We start from the raw sequence: 21,882 nt of genomic DNA on the forward strand, positions 1-21,882 counted from the left end.
TGCTTAGTAGGGATATGATCGGGTGGTACCTTGATGGCACAACGATACTCCAGTGTTCCGTCAGTGATCCAAATTTGCCGTTCAAAAAAACAAACAAAAAAAAAAAAACAGGGTAAGGGTAACGATACACATACTATGTCTTTTTTTTCGTACAACATCAATCTACGTGTTATACATCTGATGATATAACATATAAGAGGGTTGGCAACCCACCTCTCATTTCCTTTTTCACCACTCACTTCTAACCAATCACAACATGTCACCTCAACTCCACCACTCACTTACCACTCATCCAAATTTTGTTGGCATCCGACCACTCACTTCACTACTCATTTTACAATTTTCATTTTATTTAAACATTAAATTTTCATTAAATTAAAAACATTACATAATAAATAAAATTAAAAATATATTGATTAAGCAAATCCATCTTTTCACGAAGATACACGAGATACTGACTTTCGTTGCGGTTAAGAACCCTATTGGGAGCCGCCAATCGGTCGATCTGGGCTTGGTAAGCCGCCTTATTTTCAGACACGCTCTGAATGACGTTGTTTACTCCAGTGCGGTGGCTGGATGCGTAATTCAGGTGGACTTGGATCGCCATTTTAACATCATGGAGATTCATTGGACTGTTAGCCATGAGAAGGTGGATTGTGGTAAAATGAGATTTGTATTTAGGAGAAAGTATTTAAAATTAGAGAGTTGTGTGTGTAAATATGTAGTATGTAGTATATATAGGAAAGGTGAAAAGGTTAAAAAAAAAAGCTAAAACATTCAAAATCCAACCGTTGGAACACACAAATTCATGCATCATTTGAGTGGTCAAGTGTGTGGTCACACCACGCAGTTTCATGCCACGACGTGTGGTCGTGTGTTGAGTGGTGGTGCCACGCCCATAATCCATCCACCATCCATCTATTGCCAACCCTCTAAGTTAATGACATAGGATGGGTAAAAGATATAATTGTCGCCTATATACGAATATAAATCAAGACTAATCAAATACTCCAACCAATTAACAACCCAACTTTGTAAGATATTTGAAACAATCAAAAATTCATACAAACATATTTGAAACAAACAAATGAAGCATTGTCTCATGTAAAAAAGGAAAAGATTTTGACAAGTAAGTTTTCTTCCTACCCAACTACCAACATCTTTACCCATCTCCAATGTTCTTTCTGGTTTTTGGTAAAGAGATTAAATAATGATTGTATTTATAAACTTTTAGAAGTTTTGTTTTCTTTGTTTTTTATTCAATTAAAAAAACTTAAAAAGATGAAAAGAAAAATCACCTCTAATGTGGTCTTGTGTTTAGCATCTTAATATCTCTACAATAGTTTTTATATTCAAATCTCATTAAATAAAAATCTTGAAAATGATTAAGGAAAGGTTTGAAAACGATCTCGAGAATAATCTAGTTAGACCGTGTGGCATCTCTGAAAGTTTGAATCTATAATTTTATCTATACTACTTATTAAAAAAAATACCTCAATGTTAAAAGTTACATGAGTGGAAATGTCTAAAATGCCCTTCCATATAATATTTTTATCAACCACCCTTAAGATATGTAATATTTTTACTTAGTACTAAAATATTTTTACTTACACTACCCCTTTATATTAATGATTAAGTTATACTATCAATCTTTTATTTTTTAAAATATTCACATTAATAATCTACATCAATCGACGTCTCATCTACCACAAATAGTCGCATCTACCACCACATCGTCGCCGTCACGACTACCGTCGCATTGCGCGGATAACGTGCTAGTTAATTTTAATGTAATTTGTATAGAATAGGATTGAATCTTACATTAATTCTCAAATCTATAAATCAAATATATGAACTACTCAAAACTAGCCTAATGCCCGCACGATACGGCGGTGAGATAGTGGGGTTATAGGTCATAGAGTGTGATAGGTCATAGGAGGTGATTGAGGTCATAGGGGTAGGTGATAGGATGATCTACCTGACGGACTTCGCCCTTAGCCATACGGGTTCCGCCCTCAGATTTAAAAATTCGTCGAAAGTATATCGAATGTCATCTCTATTTTTAAGAACACCCATATAATTTTTATAATTTATCGATGTACGATTTTTAAGATAAATTTTTTTGATTTAATTAGAAAAATAAAATGATTTATGGAGGAGAGAAAAACAAATGAGTGGTTGAAATTTGATGAGAGAGGGAAAAATGAATGGTTGAGATTTAAGGATATTATAGGTACATTAGGTGATGATATTGAAACTAATGGATAAAACTTAAAAGAGAGGGGTGAATAGATGAGGGTAAATACTTTATAAGGTAGTTTAAATAGATAGAAATATTAAAAAATATCAATTGTCACGTATCGTTGGGATATACCCCCTTTGTCCCAATTTAAATGTCTCATTTTGACTTTTGAGATCTTTCTTTCACAACTTTGACTGCAAATTGTTTCGTGTATGTTATATAATAATTGATGTAAAATATATGTATAGATTGAGCTTTAAATATATTTTTTATTGGTATAACTTTCATTAGGTATCATACTATACAAACAAAAATATTCACGGTCAAAGTTTAATAATATTAAACTTAGGAAATCAAATTTGAACTTTTAAATTAAGACGGATGAAGTATTCGGGTACTGCTACAAGCCTACAACCAACGCCTTTTTGTTTTATACAGTATCAATTATCAATTATATCTAAGTACTTTAATAATTAATAATTAGTAATAATCTAATACAAATTATTACATCATTTTGAAAGGAGTACATTGTTATGTTCTGATATGACATTTTGATACACCTAAACTTAATGATAGACACAGGTGAATTCGAACAAGACCATATTGATCGAACATTGTTTAAAACATATTATATATACTTAAAATCTGTTGTGAAAAAGGCAAAATGTAAGAAAGAAAGACATAAATGATTATATGAGAAGGGTAGATAGAGAGCATATAAAAGCAAAGCAGTGGCTGCAGGAATCGACATAAATTCGGTCTTAAAAGAAACGCCATTAACCACCTGAATTGCATATATTGTCCCTTGTCTCTTTGTCTTCTTACTTTGTCGCTTCTAACTAACCCCACACAGATAATTATAAACACTAGCACAATACTTATGAAATACAGTTGTTACGGTGGTATGGCAGTGACGGCGACAGTTGGTGATGTTAATATTGACAGATAGTGATATAGATAATTAATATAAAAATAATTAATTTAATGAGGTGATAGAAATAGTTTAGAAGATTTGGAACTGATGATATAAATTATTTTATTAAAAGTATAATAGGTTATTTTGGATTTAACTCTTTCTAAATGTTGGTTCATTAAAGATGTTTTGATCAATTCACAATGAAAAATTTTCTAACTTTTTTAAAAAATGAGAGGTAGAGAATTTTTACTCTTTTCGTAAGTGTCATAGTTCACTAAATATTTTTGTTTGTGTTATATATATATATAACACTTTATATAACATATACGAATTGATTGGGTTTTAAATGTACTTTTCATTGATATAACTTACATCAACTAATATATAATACAAACAAAGACATTTACGGTTAAAGTCGAAAGAAAAAGACTTGATCAGCCAAAATAGGACAATTAAAATGGGACAGAGGAGATACAGTAATAAATATAAAATAATAAATATGACTAAAATAATAAAATTTGATGTTGTATATTAAGGTTAAAGGAGAGTATATGTAAAATAAAAATTTATGCGCCATATGTTAAGGATGTTTTTATACCTACGAAACTAGTTACATCTATTATAAATCTTAAACATATTGTAACTAACAACAACAATATTAACCAAGATAGATGTTTACCCATGACTGCTACTTATAAACATCATTTGACATAATTTTGTAATTTATCCTGTCTTGCTGGAGACTCTCAATGTAATAGTTTTAAAAAAATTATCACATGCCATATAAGGTTAAAATATCGGGATGTGTAACCCCACCAGGGAAAAATGTGTAACCCCACCACAGAGGGTATTAGCGGCAACGTCGTCGCTAATACTGTGGGTCCTCATGTCTATAATAGTAAATCTGAACGAGAAATTAGTGGGGGCCCTGTCAGTGTCAGAGTATTAGCGGCGACGTCGCCGTTAATACCTTGGTTGGGTTGACTTTTGCTTGGTGGTGTTACCCTCTGCCTAAAATATAAGAAGAAATGAAATTGAAACTTGGTAATTGAAATGAAATAAAGCTAATTGATATCACATTTATTTCAAAAAAAGAATCATATAAACTGATATCACATGGTATTTTTAAAATAATAAAAACGAGAACTACTCGACTTTAAAATAATTTATATCACACCAAATGGGAATAAAATAATCGTTGATTTCCCACCCTCAACAATGATTGAGGTTTTTGTTTAACCAACTTATATCTTTTTAGACAACCTCACGTTCGTATTGAGAGCAACAAAATACTTATGATGATATATACTTTCGAGCATTAGAATACCATATTGATTAGATCGAAAAATTATATAACACGATTCATTTAAATACCCCATGATATCTTCAAGTACGTATTAAAATTATATGCCTCGTATTCTTAGATCAAGACAGCGCAAAATGATTTAAAAATTTTACATACACGATTTACCTAACCATTTTGCATCAACGTTCGTGTAAGTTCAATTCGTGTATAAAGTATTGATCAGCCAAATGAATAGTCTGACAAATATTGTTTATAAACAAAATTATGAGTAAAACAAGCTTGATTGAGATTTTAAAAAAACTTTTACATCATCGACTATTAATTCTTTAAACTTTGTTTTGTTATTTTATTAACCATTTCCAATCTATAACTTAATTGCTAAAAAAACTATTTTTTTTAAAATTCAAAAATAGATACTGGTAAGTTAAAATTTTTAAATAGCCAAATAGGTAAGTAAGTTGATACAAATTGAAAGAATACTATATGAATTGACAATGTTTTGAGATTGCTACGTTTGCATGTCTTTGAAACGTTAGATGTGTTTGTTCAATTCGGTTTTTGCAATGAAACCCATTATTCGAACTAAAAATCAACTAATATAGATTATAAAAAAAAGCTCAAATAGTTATGCTTGTGACATTAGATAAATTATCGTAAGATTAAAAAGTTCTGAATTCATTAGTTATTTTCTATAGAATTTTAATATTAAAAGTTTGAATTTTTCTTGTTCTTGCTATAAATAAATTAACTACATTAAAAAGAGAATTTGTTATAAGTAGTAGCTAGACAATGACATGCTATCTTAAAGTTGTTGATACATTATTATGTATTGTAATTAAAGAGTAAGTGTAATATCATATTCAATAATTAAAAACTAGTGTTATTATAGGTTGATTTTGTCAAATACATAAGTTGTTTTTTTTATATGTAACTTCTTTTCTCTCTATATAACTAAGATAAAATAGGTTTTTCTTTAGGTATCATTTTTCTTTTTCGTACCTATTAAGCTTTTTTTTTATGTGTCATTCTCTAATAATTTTAATGTTTTATTATATATATTGACATTTAATTATATATTTTTTAATGCTTATGGGGTACTTTATTTGCCACGTCATCATTTGCCTATATGGACTTTTTTTATAATTAATCTTAAATAGTAAATAAAAAGCAAAATACAAGATTAGAACTCATGACCTCTAACTTTTAATATTATGCAAAAACCACTTGATCTAACTTAATATTTGTTTATATTCTGCAAACTACGGTAGATATTCATTGAATATTAAACTAACTAAAAATCATTGATAATATATTGTCGATCTTTGTAACTTATCTCATTCTATTTTCCTTTGTATTTAATTATCTTTATACGTGGAATATAATATACTTTAATATAATGTAAAACTAGATTATATTGATAATTACATCTAATATTTACTAACCGATTATATTATCAATGTTAAATTAGATATTTACTTTATCAATTTCACACATATATTTTTGATATTTAAATCTATATTTGTAACTTATCTTCATATAACTAAGATTCCGTATTTTGATAATATATGAGCGCAAAGATGTTTATATATGCTTTATAGTGCGTCTTATTATTAATTCAATGATAATTATCATTGTGCCGTTTTAAAATAATAATAAAAAAAATAATGATCATTGTTTTATATGAAATTGTTTTTTATACTATATTTAATATATATAGATCATAGAAAAATGAATTTCATGATTTATAAATATTTACGTTTCATTAGTCATGCTTTAACATTGATAAATATATATTATATATTTATAAATTATAACTTTATTATTTGCATCAGTTGTAAATTGACTATTTTTTATATCATAAACTATGAATAATAATGTAATTATCAGTTAATTTAGTTTACGTTATCGGTCAGTCCCGCATAACGTGCAAGTATAATCTAGTTTATCTATAAAAAGACGGCAAATCTGTCTCTGGAAAAAAAAAGAATATATATATACTCCGATATATTAGCTTGAATATACACCAATCTACCTAACTACTATATAAAAATATTTATTTTTATTTTTATAACAAAAAAATTTCCAAACGCTTGATATTAAGTAAGATCCATATCTTTAGAGGGTTAGATTTCGATTCTTGTAAGTTTGTGTGGACTATTATCAATGATCATATTCAACGGGGATGTTATTTGCAAATTTTGTTAATAATGAATATATGAAGCAAAGAGTGATTGATTCATGATTTGAGGGTCAATTTTTTTTTTAAAGGAAGCAACATATAAATGGTTAATACTCCTTAAGTAGATGCATTCACGTTGATTCTCTGATAATGTCCTAAAAGATTTGCCCTCCATGTGTTAGATTAGTATAACATTGTTAAGACCCTTCATTACATTTGAATGTGGCAGGATTCGAACCTGAGAGCCCCTTTTACCCAAGAAGGAAACCATAATATGAAAAACTCTCTAACCACTGGGCTAGCATTAAAGGTCATTTACCTTGCAACTTACAACTAACACACGACTCGACTCATTTTCTCAACGCAATTTGTAGATCAATAAATAACATAGAGCGATGATTGATGTTGAATGACTATATATGCACGTTAAAAAATATCCATGACTCGATAGAAGTGCTAGCATTTACCAAAAGAATGACAAATGAGCAAATATTAACAAAAATGCAAGAAAATAAGTTTTTCTTTTTTAATCTTTTTGATAATTAACCATATACCTAAATATCATTAATAAATTAATTTATATAATTTATTTTTTACATCAATTACTCTTATATGAGTTACCTGTAATACTTATTGTTATTACCATCACACGTCGCCACCACCATCACGACACAACGACACCGTTGCCGTTATCATCATCGTCTCCGTATTGCGTGAGCATCAAATCTAATTTTATTTATGTGTATGCATACATATTTCGTGACAAAGTGTAAAATATGAAACTATATATACTATATATTACTTAAAATAATAATATTATATTTTCCAAAAAAATTTAGTCAAATTCACACATGTCATCCTTTTTTCATAAATAGTGTGGTACCGTTTCCCACTCTTCATATCTAGTCTATTTTTTCAATAAATACTATATCTCTTCTCATTTCTCACAATATCTAAATTTTCCAACCAACTCTCTTTAAACAACAAAAATGGCTAGAAGAGTAAGTTTCAGCCCGGGCATCGATGGTATGCCATCACCTTTATACTTCACAAAACACAATCATGATATCGATAAACCCAACATGATATCAGAGCCGATGATTAAAATATGGGCTTTTCGGCCACGAAAGAACTCAGGTTTTTCCGCCATGAGATTTCTAGGTAGAATCAAAGCTAAAGTTGCACGAGCATTCGGTTTGGTGTCATCTTCTTCACGTAAAATATCATCATCATCATCGGATGATTCTTCATCATGCAAGAATATTTATTGTAGTAGTTTAGAAAGATCAAGATCGTATGTTGAAGCTTTGGATTCACATAGAGCTCAAGCCATTGAAGATTGTATTCAATTCTTGCATTCTTCTTCTTCTTCTAATTCTTCTTCCTCTTTTCAGAGGTCTAAATCAGTATCTGCCTTTTCTTATTAATATTTGTTTAAAGAATTAAAAATATTTATTTCATGTGGTTTATTAGTCTAGATAAACTGTAAATCAATTAGAAAATGGTAGAAAAGAAATTTTGTAGTACTAGTTTGAACTTTTCAATGTTCTTGATTTTTATTCACCGTAAATTTAATCATATATAGCTAGTTTACACTTTACAGTCAGCAATATCCTTACTATATTTTATCTTATTATTTTGTTGAATGAATTATCTTGCAATTTAATTTAGATATTCTAGAAATAGAAATAACTAGGCAGTTGCCTACGACAAAAACTATTCATAAATATTGTTCATATCGCTACTATCTTTTGAACGATTGATTGTGAAGTGTTGTGGACTTGTGGTTCTACTGTAGGTAGGTCAATGTTGATTTTCTACGAGAAATAAATTTGTTGTTTTTGTAATCGGGTATAACTTAAACCATACGTTAAAATCATGAGGGACTTTTTAACATGTGTAGAAAATGATTTGAGTGAGTTTGTGAGAGCAACATCATCCAACAAAGATAATGTTAATATTATAAATCATTTTCCTTTTGTAATTTTGTGTTTAAAATGTTACCATGTTTTTATAAATCTCATATTTGTATATATCTAGCACAATTTATAGCCATATGGTATCATCTAGAATATTAGTTGAATTTTACTGTAACATGATTGCTATCTCTGCTCCCTAATAAAGCAAATCTCCCCTTATTAAATATTGTTGTCTTCTCCACTACTACCGCCAAATTGCACGGGTACCATGCTCGTATCATTTAATATAATTGCATCCACATTTTAGTATGGTATCTAAATAACATTTTTGTTAAAAGTTTTCAAAATAGCCATAGTGCTTTGATTCGTCCTGCTAAGAGTTATGGTCAAAAAAGGAAAAGAAGAATTTATGTTTGCTATTTTTTGACCGGTCTTTATCTTATGTCGTGAATTACATAACCCCTTAGGTCCACTTTAATTACTTTTTCCTAGCTATTTTTGAGTTCTATATTTGGCTCTTTGGTTTGTTTTTAACGAATCAATAGTTGCCATGTGTCTTTGTTAAAATCTTGCCAATATGAAAAATGTAATGTCAAAAACTCAAAATCTTGTCAAATTGTCAAAGGTTACTAAACCCAAAATACAAAAACAAAAAGTGGGTCCTTGTACTTGATTTTGTGAAAAAAAAAAGACAAAGAGAAGCCACAATCGGTCATATAGCCGATAGTATTTGCCAAAAAGAACCAATTGCACTTGTTAATACACATGCTACAATGTTGTCAAAGAGCCAATAGAAATCAAAAGAAAATAACTTATGTTTTTTTACGACTGCACCTTTACCCCTAAGTTTTATTCTATTTAATAGAAAAATAAATATTATTCAATTAATTTAGTTTTTTGAGAGGCATCAACTAGCTTATAGTCCGATTCCATCTATACTCAATTTATCATAATTCTATGTGCTATCATAGCATCAAGCAAAACATTAATAAGTTAGATAATTAAACTTGTATGATATCTTATTATAGATAAAACATATCTGTTTATTATAAGAGTATATATAACTTGCGCTTAAAATACGATGGTTCAACACTTTAATTACTTTTTCCTAGCTATTTATAATTTATTTTTTAAAAATGTAATCGAATGTGTTTGCGTATATTGACGTAATAATTCAACAACTCCAACGTAACTACTCTCATATGTGGGGTACATTTGCATCGATTATCCATCATGTTCCTTCTATAAAATTATAATATAACTGTCAAAAAGTGTTACAAAAATTATCTACTTTATTACGAGTACTATTTTTGCAGGATTTTTCGATAACGCTGATAGTTCATGTTGGATGTTGTCTACTTCTTTTGGTTTTTGTTTTAAACAATGATTTTTCTTCATAATCGTATTTGGAAGTTTTGATACCAACACTTCAACATTCAAGTTATACGAATCTGAAACTGAACAGTCGCTTTAGTCGTTGGTAGAGGTAAAACTTCCTATATTACATCCTCAGTATTTTGCTTATTACGAGATGAAGTATTGTCGATATTAACATTGTACAACTTTTATTAAGCATGTAGAACAGTAAATCAGAGTAGTCATATAGAACCTGATTAGAAATGTCATTTACAAGGAAATGGGAAAATAGTCAAATACCTGGTAAATACCTGGTAAATGCGGAATTTCAGTTATTAAAATGTCAAATTATTTAATAACTAAAGCCAAATCCAGGAGATTTGAAACCCAATTAGTTCATCTAGTATTGGTCATTTTTTTTCCAATTTATAAACTACTAGGTCTTGAATTATACTTGTACATAATTAAGTTAATATTAGTCCATTCAATTGAATATTTTCATTTTGTAAGATCGCAATTTGTCATCTGTTTCAGATTATGAACTTTCAAATTCATTTGAACATTACTTGGTTGAAGAGAATGAGAAAGACTCCAAACATTGATTTTAACTTTGAGTCTATTTCCACTAAACTACTCAAAATAGAGTGGTAAAGTTACGAAAAAGAAACAATATCAATCTTTGCCACTTGGGTTTGAGGGAATTCTGCAACACCCATAGAAACCGAGAATCATCAGAGCAAATGGAAGGTAAACGCAATGAGAGATGCTACTCACAGAACGAGTAAACATAGAAACATGAGAACCAAGCTAGCTGGAGATCTGGCATTACAAGTTGGCTCGAAAACTGAATCAGTCATATCCCACTGTGAAAGATGGCAATCTAATAACCAATTCGGCATGAAGTAATGGACAAGTAACAGCTGCCTATTCACTTCAGCTAAAAAGACATACAGTCAGCTGCTGTTTCCATCTAAATGTTTAAATCTAAAATCGCGATATTGTTGGGTTTTACTATACTCATAATTCCTACATATCTGGGATTGTATTATGAAAATCAATGAGTTGTAATACACACACCAAGTCATAAGTCATCCCTAATAAAGATATCAATTTGACATCAACTACAATTTCAATCTATTATTTAGCATAGTACAATAAAGCTGGAAATTTTACTGACAACATTAAAAGATAATGCCAATTATATTTCCCAACATGATGGTTTTCGAGTACGCCTTACAGTTTAATCAACCTACATCCCTTACCACTAACTGGACATCCAGCAAAAGAAGAAATAAATCAACTGGCATTGATGATAACAAATCAATTGACAGGAAAGAGCCATTTATACCGAATATGAAGAGTTCTAAATTGCCATCAAGTCATCAACAGTGATTGACTAAAGCCTGTGTACCTTTATTCCTTAAACAACCTTCAAGACCTATGCCAAGATTAATGCAAGTTGTGAGCATCAAATGATGACTACTAGGGCCTCCAAATTAAAGGCATGACTAAAAATTGTGGATGTTCACTAATTTAGGTTATTATGACATCATTCACAGTCCCCAATTCAATCCTTACAGATAAGTATAACTAATACCGACTTGGATGTACTCAAAATGTGGATATAGTGATCTATATTGCATCACTATACCTTTTCCACAACTGATTCCTGAAGATTTGATCCAACTGACAAATTACGGAAATCGAACTACAAAGGTTTCCCGTTATCAGTTCATCATGTTCTTTTCATGACATACATGTGCATCCAGTTAAAATGCAGAGCCAGTTCTAACCTATTCTAGCAACAACTCCAACGGTAACTACATACATTGATCTTCTTCAAGCTTCAGATAAACTACCTAATTATACTTTACCAAGGTAAAGCAAACATACGTTAAGCCAAGGTTCTCTAATTTCTATGTCTCTTCATGATACACAAAGGTTTCTAACCAGTTTTGTTATTTTGAAGTCATAACTCACTACCAAATATGAACCAACAAAAAAATATACACATGTATAAAGGCAAATCGTAAGCCGTATGTGGGAAGTCATAGTGCGTAATTTATAACTAATTGAAGTAAGAGTCTGCTTAAGAACTTCTATTCACAAGTCACAAAAGTAACATTAGATACTGCCTAATTTAATTCATGTTACATTTACCATCAAATATATCAACAGCTGCAAGTTACTAAAGTTCATATTTTGTGAGTAATCATTGACTTCTAAAACTGTTAACGACATCACATGACACAAGAGCCTCTAAATACATTGCTGCAAGAATAGCCTCAAGTACAGATAAATATACAAAGAAAGCTAGTGCATACCTTTAAGCAACAAGATGATAAACGCCTATCTGAAAACAAAATCTTTGCACCTTGTTTGGTTGGTGTATGCCCCAGCACCCCATTATTGTATCATACAAACACATAATACCATTTGTACCTTCACAGATATCATGAAACCAAAACTGTACCTGAAAAAACCGAGCTTTGCCAGACCTCAAGGTCTTCAACTTCTTTGCTGATAACAAAAAGTCGTTCTCCACCCCCTTCGATCTTCTTAATTATCCCTCTTTCCGAATCCTCCAACTTATCCATAAAGTTTCTAACAAACGATTTTTCAACAATCTCGGCATTATCCACACCATTTTGTGCAACTCTAGACCACACTTCCAGTCCACCATCTCTCCCAACAAAAACTTGCTTTTGTAACAATGCACCACAATATTAAGCATACCTCCGCTAGTATTCCGCAAACTAGGATTATAATCTCTTAAATAAACCCAAGGATCATCACTTAACTTCCGCAAATCGGCCATAGCCAGATCACCAGATTTCGAGCATACCTTACACATAGTAAGTTCATTCACATCAAAACTGACATTGGCAAAAGAGTCTCAGAATCTACTACTTCGTCCTGAACCTGGCTCATTCGTCTCCCAAGCAACCTTTCCCGACCTCTGATCATACAACCGTATACAACCAGAAGACCCAAACGCTCCAGACATTATGACATTCTTAATTCCTTCAAATAAGTTAGGGTTCCAGGAAGACGAATTACCAGGTTGCCTCCCTATCTCTGCCTTCACTCGGGCTTAATATATTCATGGATCTGTCGGATCAGTCCACTCGACCGATCTGTTGGAAAACTCTAGGTCAACCAGGGAGATTGATAACATTAATAACAGCAAAACCAAATTAGCTATGGCAGTTTCTATATTAAAACTAAATAAACTTACATTTACAGCTTGATCAGCAGACTTGCAGGCCTCAACAGTAGCCTCAGCATCATTGCTAAGCCCAACCATGTCACCATACCTAAAACAGCAAGGAACATCTTAATTAGCATATATATATATATATATATATATAAACAATGACATGACATGCTAAGGTTGTATACATAAACTTATGAAACTTACGGAGGATTGGGGGACACAAGGGTCTCATCATATATGATCCGGTCATATGTATGCATCGGCAACGCATGTTTTGTTAATGTGAATTCCTCCATATTCATTACTCGAAAAGGGGAGTTGTCACGACCACCCTCCGAAATCGAAATGCAAATATCCCGGGCATTCCTAGTCATGCATATGCTGTAGGGGCTATCACAAAGTCGCCGAGGCGGGAAAAAAGACGTCCGTCATCAACATTCAACTTCCACATACTTCCCTGTGTTAATGGTCTGAGCCAAGAACCTATTTGATAACCTACACACAAGTGAATGAATCCGTCGATAACCGTTAACATTGCATGATTATGAAATCTCGCTTCACTTGGAAGGAAAAGTGGAAATTGTATCTCCCAGAAGTCTTCCGTGTTCACATCAAAACAAATGATACTTAGATCATTCGAATCTTTGTACACCAAAAAGTAAAGACAGTGGTCAAAGAAGGTTGCCCGAGTCCACGGTAATGGTGCAAGAACGGGTCGGGGTCATAGTTTCCAGTAGTGATCAGGAATTCAATATTTCTCCATGAATTCATTCTATGGGAATAGATATAAACCCTGCAGGACCGAAGATCCACATAAACCTTATATATATAGAAGCTTGTAGTCATCATTGTCGGAATAGAATCCGATGACATCGTATTCAATAGAGGGCAACTTGTAATAGGCACCGGTGAACGGATTCCATAAAGCTAGACTTTTGACGGTTTCGGACGAGGCTACACATACCAATCCATCCAAGCTCGCTAAAAGCAAATCAAATCTCGGATCGGCTTCGATTGAAACCGATGGTAAGAGAACCGTGATAAGAGAATTTTATAGGATTTGCTTTTGTGATGGACGATTTCCAATGTTTGGAAACAGACTTGAAACGACATATACACTTGGCTGCAAGTTTTGGTAAAATCTCATATTCTATTATATTATTATCTATATCTGCAGCTTTCTTTTTCTCAAATTCTATACTATTATTATTACTCGTATTATTATTGTTATCAATATTAATCGAAGGAGGAAGCTCATGATTCTTCCTTTGGGCGGCGAGTACGGTTGTCGCCATGTATTATTGAAAAAAGCAGATGTAAAAAAAACAGAAAGAGGATGGATTCTTACTTGGGCAGGGACGGAGGATATTGAAAAATTCGATCAAAGTTCCTTGATACAAGAGGCGTGTCTATTTGTTGGTTTATTTAAAATTTCATATATCTCATTATTAATATAAAAAATATCATATATGTCCAATTAATTTTTGAAATATCAAAAATATTATTATTAAATATGAAATATATCAAAAATGTCAACTTTAATAAAATATAAAACACTAAACTCTTTTAAAATTATAAATAACTTTTACAATTTACAATTGTACCCAACCTTATTAATCCTAATTACATGGCATAACATATAACATTCTAATTTACTTCGATTCGTATAATCTGTGTGACCAAATCAAGTGCACAACATGATCAAAATTATTGCTACACCAAGCATGATAATTTTTTTCACCAAAGTTTTTCCCTTAAACTTCTAATTTGTATATGTTGGATGGGTATTCAAAAAAGTTTCCTTTAATTTAAGTAATGACCAGATATGATCCAAACAGGATTCCATTACCCTTATATGATAGAAAATATAAACAGACCAAAAATGAAATCTAGCTTCAAATGAATCATTGTTCAATATCCGCATGGGGAATAATACATTCTTCATGGATAATAGTTTAGATATGAGCAAGTCTGAAAAATTTTACTAGCTAGCAAGATGATGACAATGATTGGAACCAAATGCGTTTGCAAACTTTGAGTTCATTATAACAATGACTTTTTTGACAAGTTAATTTTAATTGGGCACATAAAGAAGAATATAATTGTAAAATTTAAATGTTATATATAATTTTTAAAAGATTTTAGTGTTTAATTTTATTAAAATTTAGTCATTTGGATATTTTTAATATATTTCATGTTTAATAATGGCCTTTGTGATATTTCAAAATTTAATTAGGCATGTATGATATTTTTGACATTAACAATGGCATATATAAAAATTTCCCTAAAATATATAATGTTTACTTTCGTTTTTTTTTAACCAACCTTTATTTTCGGTTAATGGGTGTTTGTGACTATGATAATGTGTTGTGGTAGGGGACAATACAGTAGAGGTGTCGTTTGATGTAAAAGTAATTAATCTAAACGATTAATGAAAATATTTTAAAAAATAAAAAACTAATAGTGTAATATAATTATTAAAAATATTTTAAACATTTTTTTTTATTTAACTTTTAACATGAGGATTATTTTTTTTATGAGAAAGCATAGATAATACGGTTGTCGTGTATGTAATATTTGTTATTGATACAATAACATAATATAGTAATTTATAGATAACTTTAACTATTGCATTATAAAATAGTCATTTCATTTCAATAACTTATTAGGACGTTTATTTATATTTATATTTGTATTTTTTTTTTATTTCTAAAATGGCTACTAAACTTTTTTTAAATTATATGATATCATAATTTAAATAAAATTCTTCTAAGAAAAAAATATGGACTTACTATATCGTAAACTTTTTCAAAAATACTTATGAAAACAACGCATCTTTATTTATTAAAATATTATTATTATTATTATAATTTAATATAAAATTAGCAAGTAGTTTAAAAAATATAAATTGATGGTGTACTGTGTACATGTGAATATGTGATGCGAATGGGGTTATTAATGATCAACCATATGAGAACCGTGTGGTATTAGCGCACATATTTTATTTGATGAAATGTCTTAGCGCGCAGTATGAGAATAATAGTTAACATGTTTGGTGATTCCATTAACATGTTAACTAGGAATGATATTGATCGGTGTAAGTGGTTAAATAGACCAAGAGATCGACGAGTAGGATTGAAGATTGAAAGAACCCAAAGCAATCTAAAAGGTAAAGAGCTATGCCTCAACTTGTGCTGTTAATCTGTTAATCGTATTATTACCTTGAACAATTGCTGTAGCATCAAAATGCTAAGAATATACCGATCAAGATCCTTTAAAGTTATAATCAACTTCATAGGTAAAGTTGAGTGGATCTTAACCTTTAGATTAAAATTAAAGGTCAAGATTCAAAGTTGATATTTGAATCTTGACTATTTATTTTAATCCAAATGTCAAAATTATCAACTTCACCTATGAAGTTGATTAAAACTTTAGAGGATCTTGATCCAAAATATACAGCCATACACATACACATACAAAACATTTTTAATAATCTTTGTTTAATAGAGAACACCAATGAACACAGATTTTTTATGTGCGAATTGAGGTGGGATAGACGTGGGCAAAAAGATCGGATCCGGTGGAACCGGAACCGGTTCCAATCAGCGCGACGAACAACCGGTTCCGGTTCTTGGTCAACGTTTGACTGGATTTTTTTCCGACTTTTTTTCGGGTTTTTTTTGTCCAAAAACCGATTTGGAACTGATTTTTGGATCAGAATGTGGAACCGGTTCCAAATCGATCGGTTCTTGAGAAACCGGTTTTTTTCAGTCCCAAATCCAGATAATCCGAACTCGTTCTTTTGGAACCGGTTTTTTTTGCCTATGTCTAGTTAAGGATATACATTGCATTAGTGAAGTTATCTTATGTTTGGGCCTCAGGTTTAGAAATTCCTGTCTTTCTTATGTTTTTTGGATTACTAACTACTAGGAAAAAAAAACTGGTAGCATAAAGGAAAATGGTAAATACATTATACAAACACTTTTAGTCAACCAAGAAGAATGGCCATTCAAATCACCAATAAGTTCAAATTGTATTACTCCAAAGTAGGGATAGAGCAGATTATCCAAGTCTCAATCCCATCTCGATACCGTCCTAATCCCGATCCGAGAAGTGGTACCGAATGGGACTTGAGGTCGGGACCGGTATCCATTTTTCTTAGTTCACGGGACTTGGGACCGCGGTATGAGGATTTGGTACCGAAAAATGGTACCGAATGAGAACAGATATCGGTATCAAGTTTTTGAAAAATTCGGAACTCGGTACGTCGGTACCGAGACAGAACTAGTCAGATGCCCATCCCTACTCCAAAGAGCAATGATCTAACATGATGTCAATCATCTATTCAATTTCAATATTTTTTTTTTCGAAAAGAATGAACTCGACAATAATTCTTATTGCCAGCTATACTAAGTTATACTAGTATTTGTGAATCCTTATACAAATATGTGTTACTATTAGTTCATTCAGTTGCATTTTTTCACTCAGTAAGATCTCAATTCCTCATTTGTTTCAAATCATGAAATTCCATATTAATTTGGATATTACTTGGTTGAAGAGACTGAAATAGAAACCAAACACTGATTTTAACCTGATTCTATTTCACTAAACTTACTCAAATAGAGTGTTCCCTTACATAAAGTTACGAAAAAGAAACATAATCAATCTTTGCCGGTAGTTATTTTTTGAGTTTGTGGGAAACCCACACCCATAGAATCCGAATATCATCCGACCAAATGGAAGTAGATGTTACTTAAAAAAAGGGCAAAAATAGAAACATGAGAACCAAGCTGGAGATCTGAAAACAATCATAAAATGTTCAATCTAATATGAATAGTAACATCCCACAGTGAAATATGGCAATCTAATAACCAATTCGGCATGATGTAACAAACAAGTCTCACCTGCATATTCACTACAGCAAAAAAAAAAAAAACATACAGCCAGCTACTGTTTCAATCTAAATGATTAAATCTGACATCAAAACTTTCAAAAAATAATAATAATCTAGAATCGTGATATTGTTGGGTTTTACTATACTCATAATTTCTACATGTCTGGGATTGTATTACGAAAATCAACGAGTTGTAATACATGCACCAAGTCCAAGTCATAAGCCTTCCCTAGTAAAAATATCAATTTTGACATCAACTACAATTTCAATCAATATTTGAAAATTTTACACAACATTAAAAGATAATGCCAAAAATTTTCCCAACATGATGGATTTGGAGTACGCCTTACAGTTTAATCAACCTACATCCCTTACCACCAACTGGACATCCAACAAAAGAAGAATTAAACCAACTGGCATTGATGATAGCAAAGCGATTAACAGGAAAGAGCCATTTTTACTCCAAGAATATGAAGAGTTCTAAATTGCCATCAAGTCAGCAACAGTGATCGGCTAAAGCCTGTGTACCTTTATTCGTTAAATAATCTTCAAGTAGTATGATAGTATTAATGCAATTTGTGAGCATCGAATGATGATGACTATTATGGCCTCCAAGTTAAAGGGCATGACTAAAATTGTTGACGTTCTTCAATTTATATCGTCATGACATCCTTCACATCCCCCATTTCGATCCTTTACTATAAGTATAACTATTACCAACCTGGATGTACTCAAAAAGAAGAGAACAGTGATCTATATTGCACCACTATACCTTTTCCACAAATGATTTCAGAAGATTTGAACCTACTGACAAATTGCAGAAATCGAACTAGGTTGTCCTGCTTATTAAATCATCATGTTCTTTACATAACATGCATGCGCATCCAGTTCACAGCAGAGCCAGTTATGACCTATTTTAGCAAACAGATTCAACGGCAAGTACACACAATGCTATCTTCTTCATGCTTCATATAAACTACCTAATCATACTTCACCTCCATAACCAAGGTAAAGCAAACAAACTTTAAGCTAAGGTTTTCTAATTTCTAGAACTCATGAATCATGATTAATAAATCCAAAACACAAAAGTTTTTAACTAGTTCGGTTATTTTAAAGCCTTAATTCACTACCAAATATGAACAACCAAAAAAATATAAAGGCAAATCTGAAAGCCAAATGGTATGTAGGAATGAATTAAAGTAAGAGTGTTAAAAAACTTCTATTCACAAGTCAGAAAAGTAAAATTAGATACTGCCAAATTTAATTCGTGTTATATTCACCATCAAGAATATAAACAGCTGCAAGTTCACTAAAGTTCGTATAATGTGATTAATCATTGAATTCTAAAACTTATTAATGACATCACATGACAGACGAGCCTCTAAATACATTGCTGCAAGAATAGCCTCAGGTACAGATAAATATACAAAGAAAGCTAGTGCATACCTTTAAGCAACAAGATGAGAAATGCTACTAAAATGCCTATCTGAAAACAAAATCTTTGCACCTTGTTTGGTTCGTGTATGCACCAGCACCTCGTTATTGTATCATACAGACACGTAATACCATCTGTTCCTTCACAGATATCATGAAACCAAAACTGCACCTGAAAAAACCGAGCTTTGCCAGACCTCAAGCCCTTCAACTTCTTCCCTGCTAACAAAAAGTCGTTCTCCACCCCCTTCAATCTTCTTAATTATCCCTCTTTCCGAATCCTCCAATTTATCCATAAAGTTTCTCCTAAACGATTCTTCAACAATCTCGGCATTATCCACACCATTTTGTGCAACTCTAGACCACACTTCCAGTCCACCATCTCTCCCAACAAAAACTTGCTTTTTGTAACAATGTACCACACTATTAAGCATACCTCCGCTAGTATTCCTCAAACTAGGATTAGCATCTCTTAAATAAATCCAAGGATCATCACTTAACTTCCGCAAATCGGCCATAGCCAGATCACCAGATTTCGAGCATATCTTACACATAGTAAGTTCATTCACATCAAAACTGACATCGGCAAAAGAGTCTCCAAATCTACTACTTCGTCCTGAACCTGGCTCATTCGTCTCCCAAGCAACCTTCCCCGATCTCTGATCATACAATCGTATATAACCAGAAAACCCAAACGCTCCAGACGTTATAGCATTTGCCGCAAGCAATCCTATATCCTTCAAATAAGTTAGGTTTCCAGGAACAATCGATTTCGACGAATTACCAGATTGCCTCCCAATCTCCGCCTTCACTTGAAGCGTAGATTTATCGATATCAAGCACACAATTCTCCTTATGATATGAATCAAATGCCGCGAAAACCGAATCAGGCGACTCAGTTATTGCAGTGACTCTGGCTTTATATATTCGTGGATCTGTCGGATCAGTCCACTCGACTGATCCGACTCGCCGTCCGTTGGCAAAATTATAAAAATGTACGCCGGAAGCAACATCACAAGCTACGGCTGCCATAAATGATGTCGTCACTTGCTTTATTGATGTAATTGAATCTAAATGTGTTCGTACAGTACCTGCATCATGCATGAATTATATTCTATTTATACATACAAAAATCACAAAAGACAACATACTGAACCAAAGTAACCGAATATATCTAATCTAAATTGTATATACATGAACAATACCTAAAGTATAAAACTAAACATCTAAAGTATGTCGTAAATCGTAATCTGCTTAAACAAAATACCTAGAATACATTCATATATACAAACCTATAGATACATATTTTGAGAGAGAGTACCTGTGTGAGATAAATTCCAGTCGTAGACAGAAATCTGACCCCCGTGACCAATCCAAACGGATCCATCATCAACAGCGTGAAAAGCGGAAACAAGGCCATCAGAAGCAGGTCTAATAACATCAACAACAGAACAATCAATACCTGAAAGAGGATTAGGCAACAACGCTGATTTCAAAACCGATTCGATTCCGTAATAAGAAGCTTCATCGGAAAGTTCCTGATCGGAAAACCGCCGTGAAGTTGACGGCAGCCGGTTTGAACGGAGGAGAGAGAGCAAGACGGAAAATATCTCTGGATCTCGGTCAATGAAGATTGGAGAATTAGACGACACGTGGCGGTTGGATAAGGCGGAAAGAAGTGAGTCTGGACCGCTTGATTGGAGTGTAGAGACTGTGGTTTCAAACAGCTTGCCGCCGACGTTTAGTTTGATTCGATCGGTTAGACTCATGTTTGAAAATTGGGATTCCATTTCCTTCTTTTTTTTTTCTTTTTTTTTTTTTTTGAGAATTTGTGATAGGATTGGAAGTTGGTTAGTTTTTGGGGGAGAGTGTTGACCTCTACACTCCTTCAATGAGTTTTTTTTTTTTTTTTTTTTTTCCAGCTTTGGTGGCTACAAAAAGTATTTTCTTTGAATAAATTTTATATGAAAACGACAATCATATCCGATCTCTCATTTGAGTCATTGGTGATGTATATGAAAGTATGAGTATTTTGTTTTTATGAGTGTTGACCTCTACTCCCTTCTATGAGTTTTTCTTTTTCCACTTTGGTGGCTAAAAAAATTATTTTCTTTGGAGAAATTTATTTATAAAAATGAATATTGTATTATTTTTATAAAAGAAATTTTTAGATAGTTAAAATGTTTTTTAGTTATTTGTTGAGTTGATCAGAAAATTGTATGGTATGTAGCATTGTTGAGAATAAAAAAAAAGTGTGTTCATTTTATTTTGTGATTAACATTTATTCAATTATGACATATCTTAATTAGTACTCGTAGTTTTTTTTTTTTTGAAAAACTTTAAATTTAAGACATACTTTATATGCTTTACAATTTATAAAGGTGTAAATTGTCTATACATCAATACTTTTTCAAATTGGG

The 21,882-nt window shown here is 31.7% G+C and overlaps 3 protein-coding genes and 1 pseudogene across 3 annotated transcripts; 1 reads left to right on the top strand and 3 right to left on the bottom strand.

Moving 5' to 3' along the window:
* Positions 1–7,487: 7,487 nt before the first annotated feature.
* On the top strand, positions 7,488–8,226 carry LOC122608633. Its single transcript, XM_043781724.1, has one exon. The coding sequence runs from the start codon at positions 7,633–7,635 to the stop codon at positions 8,068–8,070; it is 438 nt and encodes a 145-aa protein (XP_043637659.1). The 5' UTR covers positions 7,488–7,632; the 3' UTR covers positions 8,071–8,226.
* Positions 8,227–11,990: 3,764 nt separating this feature from the next.
* On the bottom strand, positions 11,991–13,136 carry LOC122608259 (annotated as a pseudogene).
* Positions 12,055–14,536, bottom strand: LOC122608260. The gene is made up of 4 exons (XM_043781344.1): positions 14,484–14,536; positions 13,340–13,630; positions 13,157–13,235; positions 12,055–13,068 (listed from the first exon to the last, which is right to left on the bottom strand). Exons 2-4 carry the CDS (start codon positions 13,507–13,509, stop codon positions 13,003–13,005), a joined length of 315 nt encoding a protein of 104 aa, XP_043637279.1. The 5' UTR covers positions 13,510–13,630; positions 14,484–14,536; the 3' UTR covers positions 12,055–13,002.
* Positions 14,537–19,322: 4,786 nt separating this feature from the next.
* Positions 19,323–21,478, bottom strand: LOC122607007 (protein ENDOPLASMIC RETICULUM-ARRESTED PEN3). Its single transcript, XM_043779924.1, has 2 exons — positions 20,784–21,478; positions 19,323–20,553 (listed from the first exon to the last, which is right to left on the bottom strand). Exons 1-2 carry the CDS (start codon positions 21,250–21,252, stop codon positions 19,616–19,618), a joined length of 1,407 nt encoding a protein of 468 aa, XP_043635859.1. The 5' UTR covers positions 21,253–21,478; the 3' UTR covers positions 19,323–19,615.
* Positions 21,479–21,882: the final 404 nt, after the last annotated feature.

The sequence above is a fragment of the Erigeron canadensis genome, chromosome 7, assembly GCF_010389155.1.
Source record: "Erigeron canadensis isolate Cc75 chromosome 7, C_canadensis_v1, whole genome shotgun sequence".
NCBI classification, from domain to species: Eukaryota; Viridiplantae; Streptophyta; class Magnoliopsida; order Asterales; family Asteraceae; genus Erigeron; species Erigeron canadensis.

Coding starts and splice junctions, on each gene's coding strand:
- LOC122608633 (XM_043781724.1), top strand. CDS start 7,633: ATGGCTAGAAGAGTAAGTTTCAGCCCGGGCATCGATGGTATGCCATCA.
- LOC122607007 (XM_043779924.1), bottom strand. CDS start 21,252: ATGGAATCCCAATTTTCAAACATGAGTCTAACCGATCGAATCAAACTA. Junction 20,554..20,783: donor CTGGAATTTATCTCACACAG/GTACTCTCTCTC, acceptor TGCATGATGCAG/GTACTGTACGAACACATTTA.
- LOC122608260 (XM_043781344.1), bottom strand. CDS start 13,509: ATGACTAGGAATGCCCGGGATATTTGCATTTCGATTTCGGAGGGTGGT. Junction 13,236..13,339: donor CTTGTGTCCCCCAATCCTCC/GTAAGTTTCATA, acceptor TTGCTGTTTTAG/GTATGGTGACATGGTTGGGC. Junction 13,069..13,156: donor CTGCTGATCAAGCTGTAAAT/GTAAGTTTATTT, acceptor TGGTTGACCTAG/AGTTTTCCAACAGATCGGTC.